This window comes from Protopterus annectens, chromosome 9.part0 (genome assembly GCF_019279795.1).
Source record: "Protopterus annectens isolate FY-2018-M chromosome 9.part0, PAN1.0, whole genome shotgun sequence".
Classification (NCBI taxonomy): domain Eukaryota; kingdom Metazoa; phylum Chordata; order Ceratodontiformes; family Protopteridae; genus Protopterus; species Protopterus annectens.
Genome location: NC_056743.1, coordinates 1,637,338,620 through 1,637,355,077, shown reverse-complemented (window position 1 = coordinate 1,637,355,077; position 16,458 = coordinate 1,637,338,620). Strand labels below are relative to the sequence as shown.

Here is a 16,458-nt window from a genome sequence, read left to right as displayed (position 1 = left end):
TTTCTACTGTCCCTACAAAATATTTTAATCGAGGCAAATAGGAAGGTTGTATAAACTTTTCATTTTAAATTCTTTCATATAATTTGGTCCTGTCATTGAGAACTAATGAAGGTCCAAAGATAACAGCATCATGCCACAGGACTCTGCATGCATTGCATATGAAAATAATGCACAAGCTAACAATTGAACAACTTACAGAAAGCATAGAATGCCACAGGTTCTGTAAGCATGCCACTGACAGTATGGATCCCTTGTATATAGAGAGAGTACTTATAAGACTTTTGCTAAGAACAAACAATGAACATAAAAGTAACAGAACACAGCATTAAAACTATGGTTAAGAAACATCAATGAAGACATATCCATAACATATCCATATCCAAAACATCCAAAGACCATGGTACATATGGATAATGTCAGAATCCACAGGTTTCCATAGTTACACCACATGTTTTGCGTGGTTGTTTTGCCTACAAGGCTTAGTGCTTTAACTGCAGCTTATAATGTATGATTTGGCAAACTTGTATGTATGGCTGTGTTTCTTAGTGACCAAGTGAATAGGTGTCTGTTTTGTAAGTGTTTGCACTGTTGTTTGCAGACTTTGTGGTATGCCCTTCAGTTCAGCATTGGCATTGCATCTGCCAATTGCATTTGCCTACAATATTTTGGGGGTTTTGTTGCAACACACTTGTAGCATAGGTTTGCTGACACTTGTGCAGATAGACATTTCTTTACAACAGCTCATAATCAGCAAGCATTGTCAGAATGTTTTCATTTTAACTGTAAGCAGGTAATGCATACAGTTGTACAGATACAATATTATTAGTGCAGCATATATTAGATTGGCATGTGTCACAGGTTTTGGTAACTGAACTTTTAAAATGTTTGTTACTGTTGTACTCATTATATTATGTGTATATATGTGTCTTCAGACAATTATCAAACTGCCTGACTCGGATGTTTACCATATGGCCTGGCTAGTTTTCATAATATTGTCATCTCACTTTCTCCTCATTTTACAATGACATTTGGTTGCTGTTCATATGAATCATTAAATGCAGACACACAATTTACAGATTTCTACATTCATAGATTTTTACTGTGCTAATGACTCAGGTAGGCCTTTCTAAGGCTAGACAAGTTTTCATGAAAAAACAATGGTGTTTTGTTTACAAATAGCACATTGAGGGTCAAGCATTTATAAGGCACCTCTGTCCATAATGCAAATGTGTGGCAGTCCCAAATCACCTATTCATTGGTCTAGGTTGTGCTTAAACTGTGTAATATACAAAATCAGTTTCACATGGATTTGAATCCTGTTCATAGGTGTGCAGTCTGTGGAACACATTTCTATATCTCCAGCATGTTCTGTTTAAGTCACAGACAAAATTCTGGTCCTTAGACCTTGTATTTCTGGTATTGTTTGTGTTATGAATGAACAGGAGATTCATGACTGGGGTGTTTGCAGATGCCTTATATACAGTCATAACATTACCCATCAAAAATGTATATCAGACTGAGTAGAGGAAAATGTCTTAAGGTCATCTACGTAAGGCAGGTTTGTTACACCTTGTATTCTTTGCATATTTAAACTCTGAGGTAGTTATATTTTCTGCATATGCCTAGTCAGGTACATACTGAAGGGAGTATTGTCCTCTACAATTGTTGTGATAAGGGCAGACTACAGTGTGATAATGACCTTTTTGGACCTAGCTACCATACCCTTACTTATAACATTTGCAACACAAAAGGATTTCCTCACCACTGTCGCCACATGGTGGTCGAAGGTAAGGCTACTGTAACTGTCTACATGCATACACAAATTTCTGACCACTGGATTGACTGCTGGGATCATATTATCTTAATTATCCATGATTGTTGACTTTCCAAAGAGTACAGTTATGCAATTCTTATAACTGATTTTAAGACCATGGCTTTGTCACCATTTGTTAGTCATAGTTAGGCCTTCTTGAAGAATGCTTGTGTCTGCATGGGAGTCAATGATAACCACCAGCTTGCAATCATCTGCAAAGTTGGCCAGCCAGAAACCTTCACTGTTTGCTTCCACTTCAGATAAATAGATGCCAAAAAGCAGTGGCCCCAGTAGTGAGGCATGTGGGACTCTGCTAGTGACTGAGCACTTGGTGGATGTGACCTCTCCTGTTTTGACCTCCTAAGTCCTGTCAGTGAGCCATTTGGCTACCCAGCAGGGGATAAACTGGTTTATACTTAACTTAATGAGCTTGTCTATAATGCCTGAGTTGTGTACTGTATCAAAATGATTGGCCAGGTCGAGGTAAGCTGTGTGCCCAGTCTTAGCCAAATACATTGCTTTATTGACACTCTCAATAGAGTCTACCACATCTAATAGGCATGACCCTCCTTTAACAAAGGAGAACTCTGATAGGGTCAGTGTTTATATGTTATCTATAGCCTCATTTATCATGTCCATGATGAAGCTTTACATGGGGTTACATATAAGGTTAGTCAGACTTATGGGCCTGTATTTTCCCTGATCAGTGTTTTGAAATCTTTTGTGCTGGGGAATGACTGTAGGCATTTTCCATTATTTAGGCACAAAAACCTGACTGTAGATGTAGGCTACAGTTGAAAAGTGACTCAAGTGGACCAGAGAAGTCATGTTTCATACTGTGTAGTAAGCATCCCTGGATGTTATTGGGCTCATTGATGCAGTGTACTTTGCCTTAGAAAGGGCACTGTAGAGCTGTTCCATAGTGATGGTTGTGTGGACTATGGTATACAGTATTTTCTTTGAGCTATCAGGTTGTGAATGGAGGGAAAATTTTCAGCTGAACCTCTCATTAACATTCATACACAGACACATCTGTTCAGGGAACGCATGAAGGGAAAATAAAAGGGAATGATGACTTTCTTCCATAAATTCATATGAACTGTTTACTAATGCAGACTACATTGTTAAACAGTACAGTTAACCAAAATGCTGATATGCTGAGATTTATAAGCCATGTTTTTTTTTTCAAACTTCATTCATGTTAATGTGGCATGAAGCAGTGTAAGGCATGCTTCCATTCAAATGTCAGGATATGTTATATATTCTTGATTTGCATATGTTTGCCATGCTTCATACTGGCCAGTATTCAAATGTTCAGGTGACGTCATGATTCCCACTGGTAAATGTGTTATACATGCCATTGCATGTCGTTGTTTGTACTGCTCACTCTGGTGATGGATACATTCTCCCTGACATGTTCTGTTATTGTTCATGTCTTTAACTATAGATAAAGTGACATAGGAAATGTGCTATGTGCATCATGAACCAGTCACTAGCAGCAATTGTGTTAATTATAATTCTGCTACTTGCTAACGTTTTCACCATTTAAAACTGAACTGTGTTTTAAATAAGAAGTGTGTTGTATGTTCTTATACCTTCAGCTTTATATTTATATTTGCATAACTCACTTTTTTAATTTCTCCAAGTTCTTTGGGTTTCTAATACCATGATGGGAATGGACCCCATTCCTAAGTCAAAGTATGATTAATGTTCATGAAATTAGTATTGTTTCAATCTTTGATGTCAGCTAAAAGTGCTCTTTGCAGTACCCGCAATGTGCCCAGTAAGGACTCCTTCTGCAATTCGTATGGGGATGCAAAGATTGGTAACATATCTAAATACAATTGTAGATTCTTTTTTATAAGATCCATTGCTTCTACTACTATTATTAGAACTGTCTGGGTATTTTTCTTCCACATTGCTCTTATATCTGCCTGCCGATCCTAATATTTTATGACTTTGTGTCTTTCTGTATGCAAGACACTGTAGTCACTGAGTGTGGTGATTTCAATGATCACTGCTACTTTTGTCTTCTTTTCTTGGACCACTATATCTGGTTTTCTAGCATCTATCTTTTGAACTGTTGGTAATGGGTGATCCCATGTGATATAAATTTCATCATTTTCCATGATGCTTTGTGGCTCATGTTTCCAGTGTTTTTTAGCCACTTCAATACCATAATGTTTGCACAACCCTGACTGCAACAGTCTTGCCACATTACTATGCCTTTCAGTATATAGTCCTTCTGCCATTAGTATGTCACAACCAGCAACAAGGTGTATGACTGTTTCCAATTTACCTCCATTTGTCTGTTTCCCCCAAATGTTCATTGGACTTTGTCAACCAACATGTAAGTAGCCCACTTGGGCTGCCAGTAGTAACCTTTCTTCTCTTGGTTTGAATTCGCCTCTCTTTAACCATTCCTGCATTTATTCCTGATCAACATGAGGTTCTTCCAGATGTTTTCAATACTTGCAACTATATTTATGCTTTTTCCACATTTCTTGCCTTCTCACCTGGTCCTTCACCTTATAATCTTTCTTTTGCTTTTTGGCATATTCAGTTGTTGCCTGATTTTTATCTACTTCTGGTTTGAGTTCCATTCTTGCTGGATGCCGATATGCTTCTGCTATATTAAGCAGAGAAGTCATCTTAGATTTATTCCCCTCATGTTTCAAAACTTTCACTATGTTTTGGTCTTGTGAAGTCAGCAGACATGTGCAGAGTCCCCCGATTGCAGATCTATACATGTAATCAATTTCAACGAGGCCCATTCCTCTTTTGGAACGGGGAATATATAATCTTTCTATACACTGATTTTTATAAATCATTTGGTGAGCATGAAGCATCCTTCTTGTTTTCCTGTCTAATCTATCCAACACATTTTGGGGCCAGTCAATCATTCCACAACTGTAAGTTAGGACAGGAAGAGCAAATTGGTTTATCACTTGGAATTTGTTCCTAGATGTCAATGCTGTTTTCAGGATTAATTAAAGTACTCCTTACTGAGTTATATTCACATTTGTTCATGTTTTATTGCTGACACTTCATCAGTTCCTAAGTATTTACACACTCCCTCTTGCTCAAGCTCTTTTATATCACATTCTTGTCCCAAACTGATCTTTTCCTGCTGCTGCATTGTTCCTGCTTTACAGGCTGCTTTTGCACACTTATCAAGACCAAATAGCATTCTTATATCATCTTAAAAAAGTTTTAACAACCTGCAGCTGTGCTTTCACTTGCTCATCTGATGAACTATACAGTTTTAAATCATCTACAAAGAGAAGATGACAAGTCTTTACACTTTGTTGTTTTCTAGAAGCCAAATTGTAGCCATGGCCTAAGCTGTTAAGTAAACATCTTAATGGGTTAAGGGCAAGGCAGAATAGTAACGGTGACAGAGAGTCACTCTCGAATATCCCCCTTTGAATTTTTATCCCTGGGATAATAATTTGCCCTTTATCATGGCTTAATTGCGTAGTGGTCTGCGACTCTTTTATATTCACTGTAGTGTAGTTGATCAGTGTAGGGTGTATCTTATACATTTTTAAGCACTCTTTTATCCATGAATGTGGGATACTATCAAATGCTTTTTTGTAGTCAATCCATGCCGTACTTAGATTCTTATCCTTTTTATAGTTCTCCACTATAACTTTATTTAACAACAAATGATCCTTTGTTCCATATGACTTTCTTTTATTGCCCATTTATTCTATTCCCATAATTGAGTTTTCTTCTAAATGACTATAAACTCTGTCAGCATCAATTTCCATGTATAGTTTATACGTCGTCGGAAGGCAAGTTATTGGTCTATAATTTTTAGGGTAGCTTGCAGGTACACTCTTAAGTGGGAGCATTGTTTTACCTGTTGCTAGCCAGGTTGGTGTCTGTTCAGGTTGAGCATATAAATAGCTCTTACTCATGGCTAAATATTCGTGCAAAGATGTTAATAGTTTTAACCAAAGGTTAGATACTGCATCTGGGCCTGGTGTTTTCCACTTAGAAGCTTTTCTTAACTTTGTTTTAATCTCATTAGCTGTTACTTCTGCCCATTTCACATCCTGCACCTTTAAACTTCTTATTCTTTCTTTTACTTCTTCTATCCATTTAGCATCTTTGTTATGTTCCACAGGATCCTCATAGATACTTCTTCAAAATGTATATATTTCCTCTTTTTTTTGGCAGTCTTTCAATTCCTTTTACCTTGTTTCCCAATTCTCTATAAAACTTTTTTGCATCATCAATAATTTGCTTATTTTGTACTTTTGCTTTATATTTATCTGTGTATCTTCTAAGTTTTTCTGCCTGTGCTGAAATTTTTAGTTTGTTATTTTTGATAGTGCATGATAGTTCCTGGTCTGTTCTAATACTGCACATTGCTTTTATCACATCCATCCTTCTTAGTATTTTTGTTGGTCTATTCACCCCATTATAGTCTTCTAACAGTGACACGTCTTATCTTAATTGCTTTATAGTTTTCTCTGTTCACTACTTCCATGATGGCATTTGATTTCTCCCCTTCCTTTCCCTCACTACCCTGTGTTCTTGTGGTAGAACTTTATCCGTTATTAATTTAGCAGCACAGTAATATATCCTCTTTACTTCTGTTATATCACATGGATCTCTGTGGACAGTCGTAATTACTGCATTCATTTGTTTTATCAGACTTCTGACTTTTTGGGTTTTATAGACCTTCTGCAGTCTATTTCTCTCATTGATCTTAATATATCTATTCATGTCTATTAAATTAAGCAACTCTTCTCTTAGTTCATTTTCTTCCAAACTGAGGGCACATTCCTTGTTTTACATTTACTGTGGGCATTCTATAGAAAGTTCTAAAGCATCTTCCTGTAGCACCTTCTCTTCAATTACATCCTGTGCCAGCTGTTGCTCTGTCATATGGGAACTCACTGGTCTATCACTCCTCAACATTGACTGCATCAGAGTTTCCAGTTTCCTGTTCCTTCCCTTGCTGTCTAGCTTCAAGTGAACATTTATACTGGTTTCTTGTGGAAGGCTCCAAAATATCTTATAGCACCTGACCAATTGCTTCTTGTTCCACTGGTTTCCTCTTAATTTGGATATCCATTGATCTATCCTGTTGTGGTGCTTTCTGCATTTGATTTTCTACACAGAATCATTCCCTTTGCAGGTACTGCATAACCTCGGTTTCTATTTCTTTAACTTCTCCATTACTAATCCATTTGTACTTTTCCTCTTTGTCTTCTTATTTTTTTGTATTGTAAAGTTTTCCATGTCTGGATTCCTTTGCCTGCATTTCTCTTCAAATATCTTTGGTGCTGCTGTTTTTGTATTGGTTAATTTTGCTTTCTACTTTGCAAAAAATTACATCATATTAAATCTCTTTTTCTTTCCAATGTCCATATTTCTTCTTCAGATGTTTCCTGATCTTCCTGTTTATCCTTACTTTGGGGACTAACTCTATCATGCTGTAATGTAATCTGTGTTAGACCTTCTACACCAAATCCTTCACTTCGCAGGCACTCCATAACTTTAACTTCTATTTTTTCTTAACTTCTACTTTACTCACCAGTGGATAGTGTGTTGTTATATTGCAGATATGCACATCCATTTCATATTAAGGTCAGCTATGATCTTCATGGGAATGTTCTGCATGATAGACATTTACTTTTCATTTCTGATGTGTTTTGCAATTCATCTTTACAGAACATGGGACTCATGGATGTGTGTCTATCAGACCCCAAAGATGTGGACATGCCAGGCCACTGACAGAGGCCTCAGATGGTGACAGTAATAATGATGATGATGAGGATAAAGCTGGACCTGCACCTGTCCAAGCCATCATGCCTGCAGCACACAGGAGGAGATGCTGCCAGGACCAGAATAGAGATGATTATCGGGAGGAGATCTGGGAGGTTGTGACCAATGTGTTCTAAACACAGATGATGGACGCAATGGGAACATTCTTCCAGGATACAGCATAGGTTATGTGTGATTCTTTCGGGGAGATAGCCCGCAAGGTCATTCATGAGTTTCAGCCTCATGAGCCTGGTCCCTCTGGTCTGTAACTATGGTCCAACTGTGTTATGCTGCTAACATGCGTATTGCCATATAATTGATTGGACTATATATGTACTCTTGTGCTTGCATACCATGTAGCTGTGTTGTCATCATGTCAGATTTAATGATGTTTCAATGTGTGCATGGTACACATTAATACATTACACTTTCTTCTCACATTCAGCTGTCCATGAATTGTGGCAGTTAATCTGCAGCTAGTGCTGCAAGCATTAGCCTGTAAACATGTGTTTTACTGTGGGTAAATGACAGACAACAAATGTTATCCATAGTCAATCACTACCAATGTGGTATGGCTTGGAATTGTGTATTGCCATATCATGAATGTGCAACAGAAGGACATGTCATTTCCCTTGTGTTTTGTGTAGCAGTTGTCATGTAGTCTCACTGGATTAATGTCGTTTTGTATGCCTTGTGTTGGCAATATGGATGCCATGTGGGATCATTTACAGGTAAGTCATACCTATGTGTAGTCCTCCTTTTCTAACTGCATCAAACAGCAATGTAGCGGAATCTCTACACAGTGGTATAGATAAGTAATTCAGTAACAGTACATTACGCCATGTATGCTGCATCTTAAATTTCCACATCCATTATTTATTCACATAAGATCACACCTTCTGCAAATAATTGTACACATTAACTGATTATACGTGTGTCTGCACATAGTTAGACCCATACTGACAAACAAATGTACATTTTCCATGTGAGCATACACTGAGTTACAGCTGATATGCTGTAATGAAACTCACAAGAGTGTCAATCTGCTCAGTAATGAGCAGGGTGGGTGACATACACCTGCATTTGTTTATTCTTCATTTGCATGACAGTATATGTGTATGTGCTTGAAATTCTTAGCTTGCATATGCATATTGATGTGACATGATTGCACATTACTGTGTATGTGTGTTTTATACACGGCCATTTCTATGGACATCATAAGTCATTCTGCCCACGTGACATATTTTCCATTTGCTTAAATGTATTTTGGGTTGTCAAATTACCTTGTCGTGCTTTTCCCTGATATGGGTCCAGGCTGTTCACCTCCCTTCCACCTACATATGTTCCTGTTATATTCACAGATATGTTTGCCATAGTTGCAATTATTGACCATTGCTTTTGTATTATGTTGTTAGCATGATGAACATGTGCCATTTTACGATGTGGAACATCTGCACACAAATCACTGGCTACTGCTTATAATACATCTTTGTTGTTATTATACTTGTATGTAAACTAGTGTACATTTTGAAATCCATGTGAACAACCTGATATATTTTTAAGCTGTGGTGTTATATTTTTGTAAATATTCTTACATGTCATTCATGTGTGTCTGTGTATTGACCTTGATTTCATGCATGTTTCATATATGCCACTGACAGACATACATATACATCTACAAATGTGTGTTGCCTTTGACATGGCATATGCATGTCACATACATGTATTCCATTATACATTTGGTGTGTGTACAACTACTTGCGTATTTAGCAGACATTTTAGTGCTTTGCTGCAGCACTGCTGTTTGGCACTGTGCTCGGCTGTTTGCCTTTAACATGCATGGTCAGAGGCTGTGTTATGTCCTCTGCTAGAGTTATCTAGCATTGTTAGACCTTAATTTGCCCATCTGTGATGCTGCTTGGCTTACAGTTGCACTGCTGACAGACTACTTGGATATGTGTTTATTTATCCAATGTGTACAGTGATCTTAATTTATTATCCTACAACATACAAGTAACATTGTTGCTACACACTCAGGTATGAATACCACACAGGTTGCTACATTGCATAATATGATAGCGCATAAGTAGATATGTTTTTCTGCATTTCACCATGACTGGTATGCATCCCCACCCTGTTTGATAACTTTCCACTGCCCGTGTTGTGCAGTGTGTCATCTGTGTAACTTACTTGTTCTGAGTCTTTTTTCCAACCTTTGTCTGTCTTGTGTCTCGCTATTTGTTCTACGGCTAAACCTGCTGTGATGTCCTTCTCCTCCTCGTTTGCTATCTTTACCTTTCCTTCTATTCTTAAAAAAAGTGGGACCCATTCCCACCAAAAAAAAATGCTCATGTCTGTGGCAATGTGGCCGTGATTGCTTTTTATCTTTATCTTTATTGATTTTTTCATTAGACATTTTATGGATTCTGTTCCAATCTGTAAGTGTAAGTAGGCATATTTTATTAGTACATGACCTATGTTGATATTTGTAGTTGTCTCTGAGCTTACTGAACAGATTGCTGAAGAAATCTTTTACAAAGGTCATGGAGCTTTAAAGCAAGTATATTTTGTTAGTTAATGAATTATGGAAATATCCTTAGTTGTCTGCAGCATTTGTGGACAGATCTCTGAAAAAATATGTATTACAAATGCCATGAAGCTTAAATTGGAATAGCTGGCTTTTTTAATAATAATGGAGTTAGTTATATTCCATAGTTGCCCTTAAGCTTACTGGACAGATTATTTTATAGATCTGTATGTAAGACCCTCACGATGCTTGAATTGTCATAATCTTTATGTAACTTTCTTTTTACAATAGGCTTTTACAGTGATTTCTCATTACTTACTGATTACTTTCAGGTTTCTTTAGTGCACCTTTGCTACTGTGATACTCACTTGTGCACTGAGATAGTTCTGAGTTCACTGTGGTACATTTGCATATGTGCCAATATCAGTGCTAATCTTCCCGTGTTTTTGCATTTGCCCTTACCTATTCTTTGCATAAAATGTTAATGTGGTGAAATAAAGTAAAACAAATATTTCATTGCCTTTCAATGCATGATAATGTTTTATAATACCACTGCTAAGAAACTAATATGTTCATTCAGTATACAAACCTCCTTTTTCTGAAATATGAATGTGACTGGATCTTTGAGGTTGAACTTAAACTTGCTTGAAATTGTTGCAATTACTACTTTTGAATTCACGTTATATCTCATACTTGATGTGTTTTGGTCAATAATATAGCCATCAGAGAGTAGAGATTCAATTTCAGACCCATGGACTGATGTCAGCATAGCAAAAGGAGGAGTACCTGGCAGAAAGATAGAGATACATTAGGGTTTATTGATTTAGCCAGTGCAGTCAAGATAAAATAGTGCACCACCTTGCTTTACATAAGAGGAAAATCCTCTCAGGTTTATACTGCTAAAATATCAGAACATAAATACAGCTTATCAAGAACAGTTATCAAAGGACATCTAGACCAAAATAACTGTTTGCGGTAACATCACTGATTTCAACCACATAATAAGGTTTAGGAAATGTTAAAGGACACTTGGCAGTTGTTGATTGAGTCTTTCTTTGGGAAATGGATGCTCAGGATACAGATATCAGTGGTGGGCTGCTGGCAGTGCTCCAAGGCACAATTCAGAGAAGGTAAAGGAGGCAACAGAGGACGAGGAGGATATGAAGAGTGCAGAGCCCTTTCTCATCTGGGCTGTTATTGATTCAACATACTACAAGGACTCCATTGCCTTCCTAGATCTGGGTCTGCAGTGTTCCAGCCCCTGGTGAAATCACAGGCTTCCACATGATAGCTACCAGGAGTTGGGAACTTGAGTTCCATTGAATGACTAGAGAGCCCATTTTGAATGGCCAGCTTCTGTAGCGGTGGAACCTTTCAGACTTTAAATGCTCTGAGCTTTGTGACGTTTGGTAAAAATCAGTGTTACTTCTACTGGGTAACCAGCACAAGAGCCTGTCCCACAACAAATAAGGCAGCATCTACATCCATGTAGAAAATAACAGAAATAACATCAATTCTACTGCTGTCTCAGCTTAATTGTATTATTGCTATTGATTTTATTAGTGCCTTGTTATAGATATTGGACATTGCTGTTTCCTTTCTAACTTATTAACTTCCCAACTGTATTTCATCTAGCTGTATCTTTGAAATTAGCACTGTTTTTCTGCTAGCTGTGGTAATTTTCTTTCTGTTCAAGCAATACTGAATTGTTGCACCTTGTGGCATTATTCATTACTGTCAATATCTAAAGTAATACTGCTGCTACTACTGTTTTACGTAATGTTTCTGATCATACCTCTCACCTGTCCCTGACTTATCCTTATATTCTTGCCCTGTCCCTTATAAAATGTTTGGTTTTCCTGCTAAATGAATAAGTATTACAGTCAGTAATACAAAACATTAGCCTGTCATAATTCTTATTGCTTTTTATTTTTTTAGGAAGAAACATCTTTATTGAATTAGGCAACCTCTACATCCACGTAGAAGATAACAGAAATAACATCAGTTTTACTATCCTCTCTGTCTAGGCAAGCATACATTAATGTAAATGAAAACAAACTATATTGATATATTTCCATTTGCAAACATTATACATCACTTATAATCTAATAACAAATCCTCCACACCTCGACGGTACTCCAAAACGCAAGTAAACAATTCTCGAGCACAAAACAAGTTTATTGCAGCATGCTGCAATAAACTTGTTTTGTCCCCGAGAATTGTTTACTTGCTTTATGGAGGACCATCGAGGTGCGGAGGATTTGCTATTTGGTTGTTTTTGCACCTTTTTCTCCATTTTGTGGTGATCACTTATAATCTGTACATCCATTGTCAGTAAAATATTACATAGCTCATTCAATTCCTGCCTTCCATTAAACCTCATTCCTCCATCAAAACATTCTGCATGTATTGTTCTCACAATTCCCATTCTTTTGCATAATATGCTTCTACCCCTTTTATGAAGACCCCATATCCAGTTATTTTTATCTCTTTTACTATATTCACATTCACTACTTCTAGTACAGTTGGCTTAGACTTTGATTTCCATTTTCTAGTAATTACTTTTTGGCTGTCAAGGCCTTGCTATGTCTAAGCAATTCTAATTCAGTATCACAGTTCAAAAAATTATTTCCTTAGTTACACCAATTTGCTCAGCCAGTATTTCTGGCAGCGTAATCTGCAGGGAATTTTTAAAGTCTATCCACTTATTGCACTCTCAAAAAGATGTTTGAAATTAACTCTTTCTTCCCCATCATGCCTCTGACATTTGAAATCTATCTGAGGAAAAATTCTACTTGAGGTATAAAACTAAGTATCAAACACTTCCAAGCATAGCTCTAAATCTTTTGGACTCTGTTGCATATTTGGGAGCAATACATATACCCTCCATAGTTTCTTTGTGAATTACTTATCCAATCTCTCTTCCCAGTCCTTTCTAATCTCCCCTGATTGATTCCTATAGTTATCAATCAAAAATGTATCTGCCCTTCTAATTATCCCTTTTTAACAGCAGTGTTTATTATAAATTCTACTAAAAACTCTACCAGTGCTGGTCTTTCACTGAGGATCCCCCTAGTTCTTTCTCTATGCCTATACTCTGATATCAGTCCTTGATAGGGAAGGCAAACTCTAGCCTGCAGTCCAAATAAATTCTTGGACTTTTCCAGTTCTATTATCTTTTCCTGTCTAATTATTTGATCCCAATACCTTGGTTCCTTTGCATTTTTTCTCTAGTAAATTCCAGCCCCCTCTTGCCTAGTCTCTGTACCCCTAATTGCAATCATCTCTATTGGCAGAACCTCCTTTCTTCATTCCTGTGTTGGTTTAGTTGATGCAAACACCATGGTTTCATTATTTTTTCAAGTTGATTAGAGAAAATAGAGCCTCTGCCTCTCCCCCATTATTTTTGCATTTGTCCACAACTCCTGAGCAAAGAAGTTGAGAGGAATGTTACTGATGCTAGATAGACAGAAACCAAATTAACTTGTCTCTGTTAGTGATTGCTTTTTTGAACTGTTGCTGTTGTGTTATCACTTGTTGCCAGCTGTTGTACTGTTACAGTGTTTGAAGCTATTATTCTGCAGTACTGATGGGAAAGTATTAGATTACACTATTTGATATATTTTTCTCTTTATGCAGATTATTCTATTCCTACTGCATTGTAACTATTTGTTTTACAATTCCTGCACTTAGACCTATCAGTTCTACAGTTCCTGCACTTGGACATATTAGCTCCACAGTTCCTGCACTTGGACCTATTAGCTCCACAGTGTCTGCACTTGGACATATTAGCTCCACAGTTCCTGCACTTGGACATATTAGCTCCACAGTTCCTGCACTTGGACCTATTAGCTCTGTAGTTCCTGCACTTGGACATATTAGCTCCACAGTTCCTTCACTTGGACATATTAGCTCCACAGTTCCTGCACTTGGACCTATTAGCTCCACAGTGTCTGCACTTGGACATATTAGCTCCACAGTTCCTGCACTTGGACCTATGAGCTCTACAGTTCCTGCACTTGGACATATTAGCTCCACAGTTCCTGCACTTGGACCTATTAGTTTTACAATTCCTGCACTTGTACCTATTAGCTTTACAATTCCTGCACTTGTACCTATTAGCTCTACAGATCCTGCACTTGCACCTATTAGCTTTACAGTTCCTGCACTTGGACATATTAGATTTACAGTTCCTGCACTTGGACCTATTAGCTCTACAGTTCCTGCACTTGAATATATTAACTCCACAGTTCCTGCACTTGGACATATTAGCTACATAGTTCCTGCACTTGGACCTATGAGCTCTACAGTTCCTGCACTTGTACCTATTAGCTCTACAGTTCCTGCACTTGGACATATTAGCTCTACATTTCCTGCACTTGGACATATTAGCTCTACATTTCCTGCACTTGGACCTATTAGCTCCACAGTTCCTGCACTTGGACCTATTAGCTCTACAGTTCCTGCACTTGGACCTATTAGCTCCGCAGTTCCTGTACTTGGACCTATTAGCTCTACAGTTCCTGTACTTGGATCTATTAGCTCTACAGTTCCTGCATTTGGACATATTAGCTCTACAGTTCCTGCACTTGTACCTATTAGTTCTACAGTTCCTGCACTTGGACTTATTAGCTCCACAGTTCCTGCACTTGGACCTATTAGCTCCACAGTTCCTGCACTTGGACCTATTAGCTCCACAGTTCCTGCACTTGGACTTATTAGCTCCACAGTTCCTGCACTTGGACCTATTAGCTCTACAGTTCCTGCACTTGGACATATTAGCTCCACAGTTCCTGCACTTGGACCCATTAGTTCTACAGTTCCTGTACTTGGACCTATTAGTTCTACAGTTCCTGCACTTGGACCTATTAGTTCTACAGTTCCTGCACTTGGACCTATTAGCTCTACAGTTCCTGCACTTGGACCTATTAGCTCTACAGTTGCTGCACTTGGACATATTAGCTCCACAGTTCCTGCACTTGGACCTATTAGTTCTACAGTTCCTGCACCAGTTGCTGCACTTGGACATATTAGCTCCACAGTTCCTGCACTTGGACCTATTAGTTCTACAGTTCCTGCACTTGGACCTATTAGCTCTACAGTTCCTGCACTTGGACCTATTAGTTCTACAGTTCCTGCACTTGGACATTTTAGCTCCCCAGTTCCTGCACTTGGACCTATTAGTTCTACAGTTCCTGCACTTGGACATATTAGCTCTACAGTTCCTGCACTTGGACATATTAGCTCACAGATGTTCCTGCACTTGGACCTATTAGCTCTACAGTTCCTGCACTTGGACCTATTAGCTTAGCTCTACAGTTCCTGCATTTGGACATATTAGCTCTACAGTTCCTGCACTTGTACCTATTAGTTCTACAGTTCCTGCACTTGGACTTATTAGCTCCACAGTTCCTGCACTTGGACCTATTAGCTCCACAGTTCCTGCACTTGGACCTATTAGCTCCACAGTTCCTGCACTTGGACTTATTAGCTCCACAGTTCCTGCACTTGGACCTATTAGCTCTACAGTTCCTGCACTTGGACATATTAGCTCCACAGTTCCTGCACTTGGACCCATTAGTTCTACAGTTCCTGTACTTGGACCTATTAGTTCTACAGTTCCTGCACTTGGACCTATTAGTTCTACAGTTCCTGCACTTGGACCTATTAGCTCTACAGTTCCTGCACTTGGACCTATTAGCTCTACAGTTGCTGCACTTGGACATATTAGCTCCACAGTTCCTGCACTTGGACCTATTAGTTCTACAGTTCCTGCACTTGGACGTATTAGCTCTACAGTTGCTGCACTTGGACATATTAGCTCCACAGTTCCTGCACTTGGACCTATTAGTTCTACAGTTCCTGCACTTGGACCTATTAGCTCTACAGTTCCTGCACTTGGACCTATTAGCTCTACAGTTGCTGCACTTGGACATATTAGCTCCACAGTTCCTGCACTTGGACCTATTAGTTCTACAGTTCCTGCACTTGGACGTATTAGCTCTACAGTTGCTGCACTTGGACATATTAGCTCCACAGATCCTGCACTTGGACATATTAGCTCTACAGTTCCTGCACTTGGACATATTAGCTAAATAGTTCCTGCACTTGTACCTATTAGCTCTACAGTTCCTGCACTTGGACATATTAGCTCCACAGTTCCTGCACTTGGACCTATTAGCTCTACAGTTCCTGTACTTGGACCTATTAGCTCTACAGTTCCTGCACTTGGACATATTAACTACATAGTTCCTGTACTTGGACCTATTAGCTCCACAGTTCCTGCACTTGGACATATTAGCTCTACAGTTCCTGCACTTGTACCTATTAGCTCTAC

At 38.3% G+C, this 16,458-nt stretch overlaps 1 protein-coding gene across 1 annotated transcript in view; it reads right to left on the bottom strand.

The window, feature by feature from the left end:
- Positions 1 to 16,458, bottom strand: part of LOC122812216 (adhesion G protein-coupled receptor E1-like) — a 1,201,768-nt gene that overhangs the window by 562,349 nt on the left and 622,961 nt on the right. Inside the window, exon 14 of the mRNA XM_044084558.1 lies at positions 10,711 to 10,907. Coding sequence (XP_043940493.1) covers positions 10,711 to 10,907 — 197 coding nt within the window. The remainder of the gene's footprint in view (positions 1 to 10,710; positions 10,908 to 16,458) is intronic.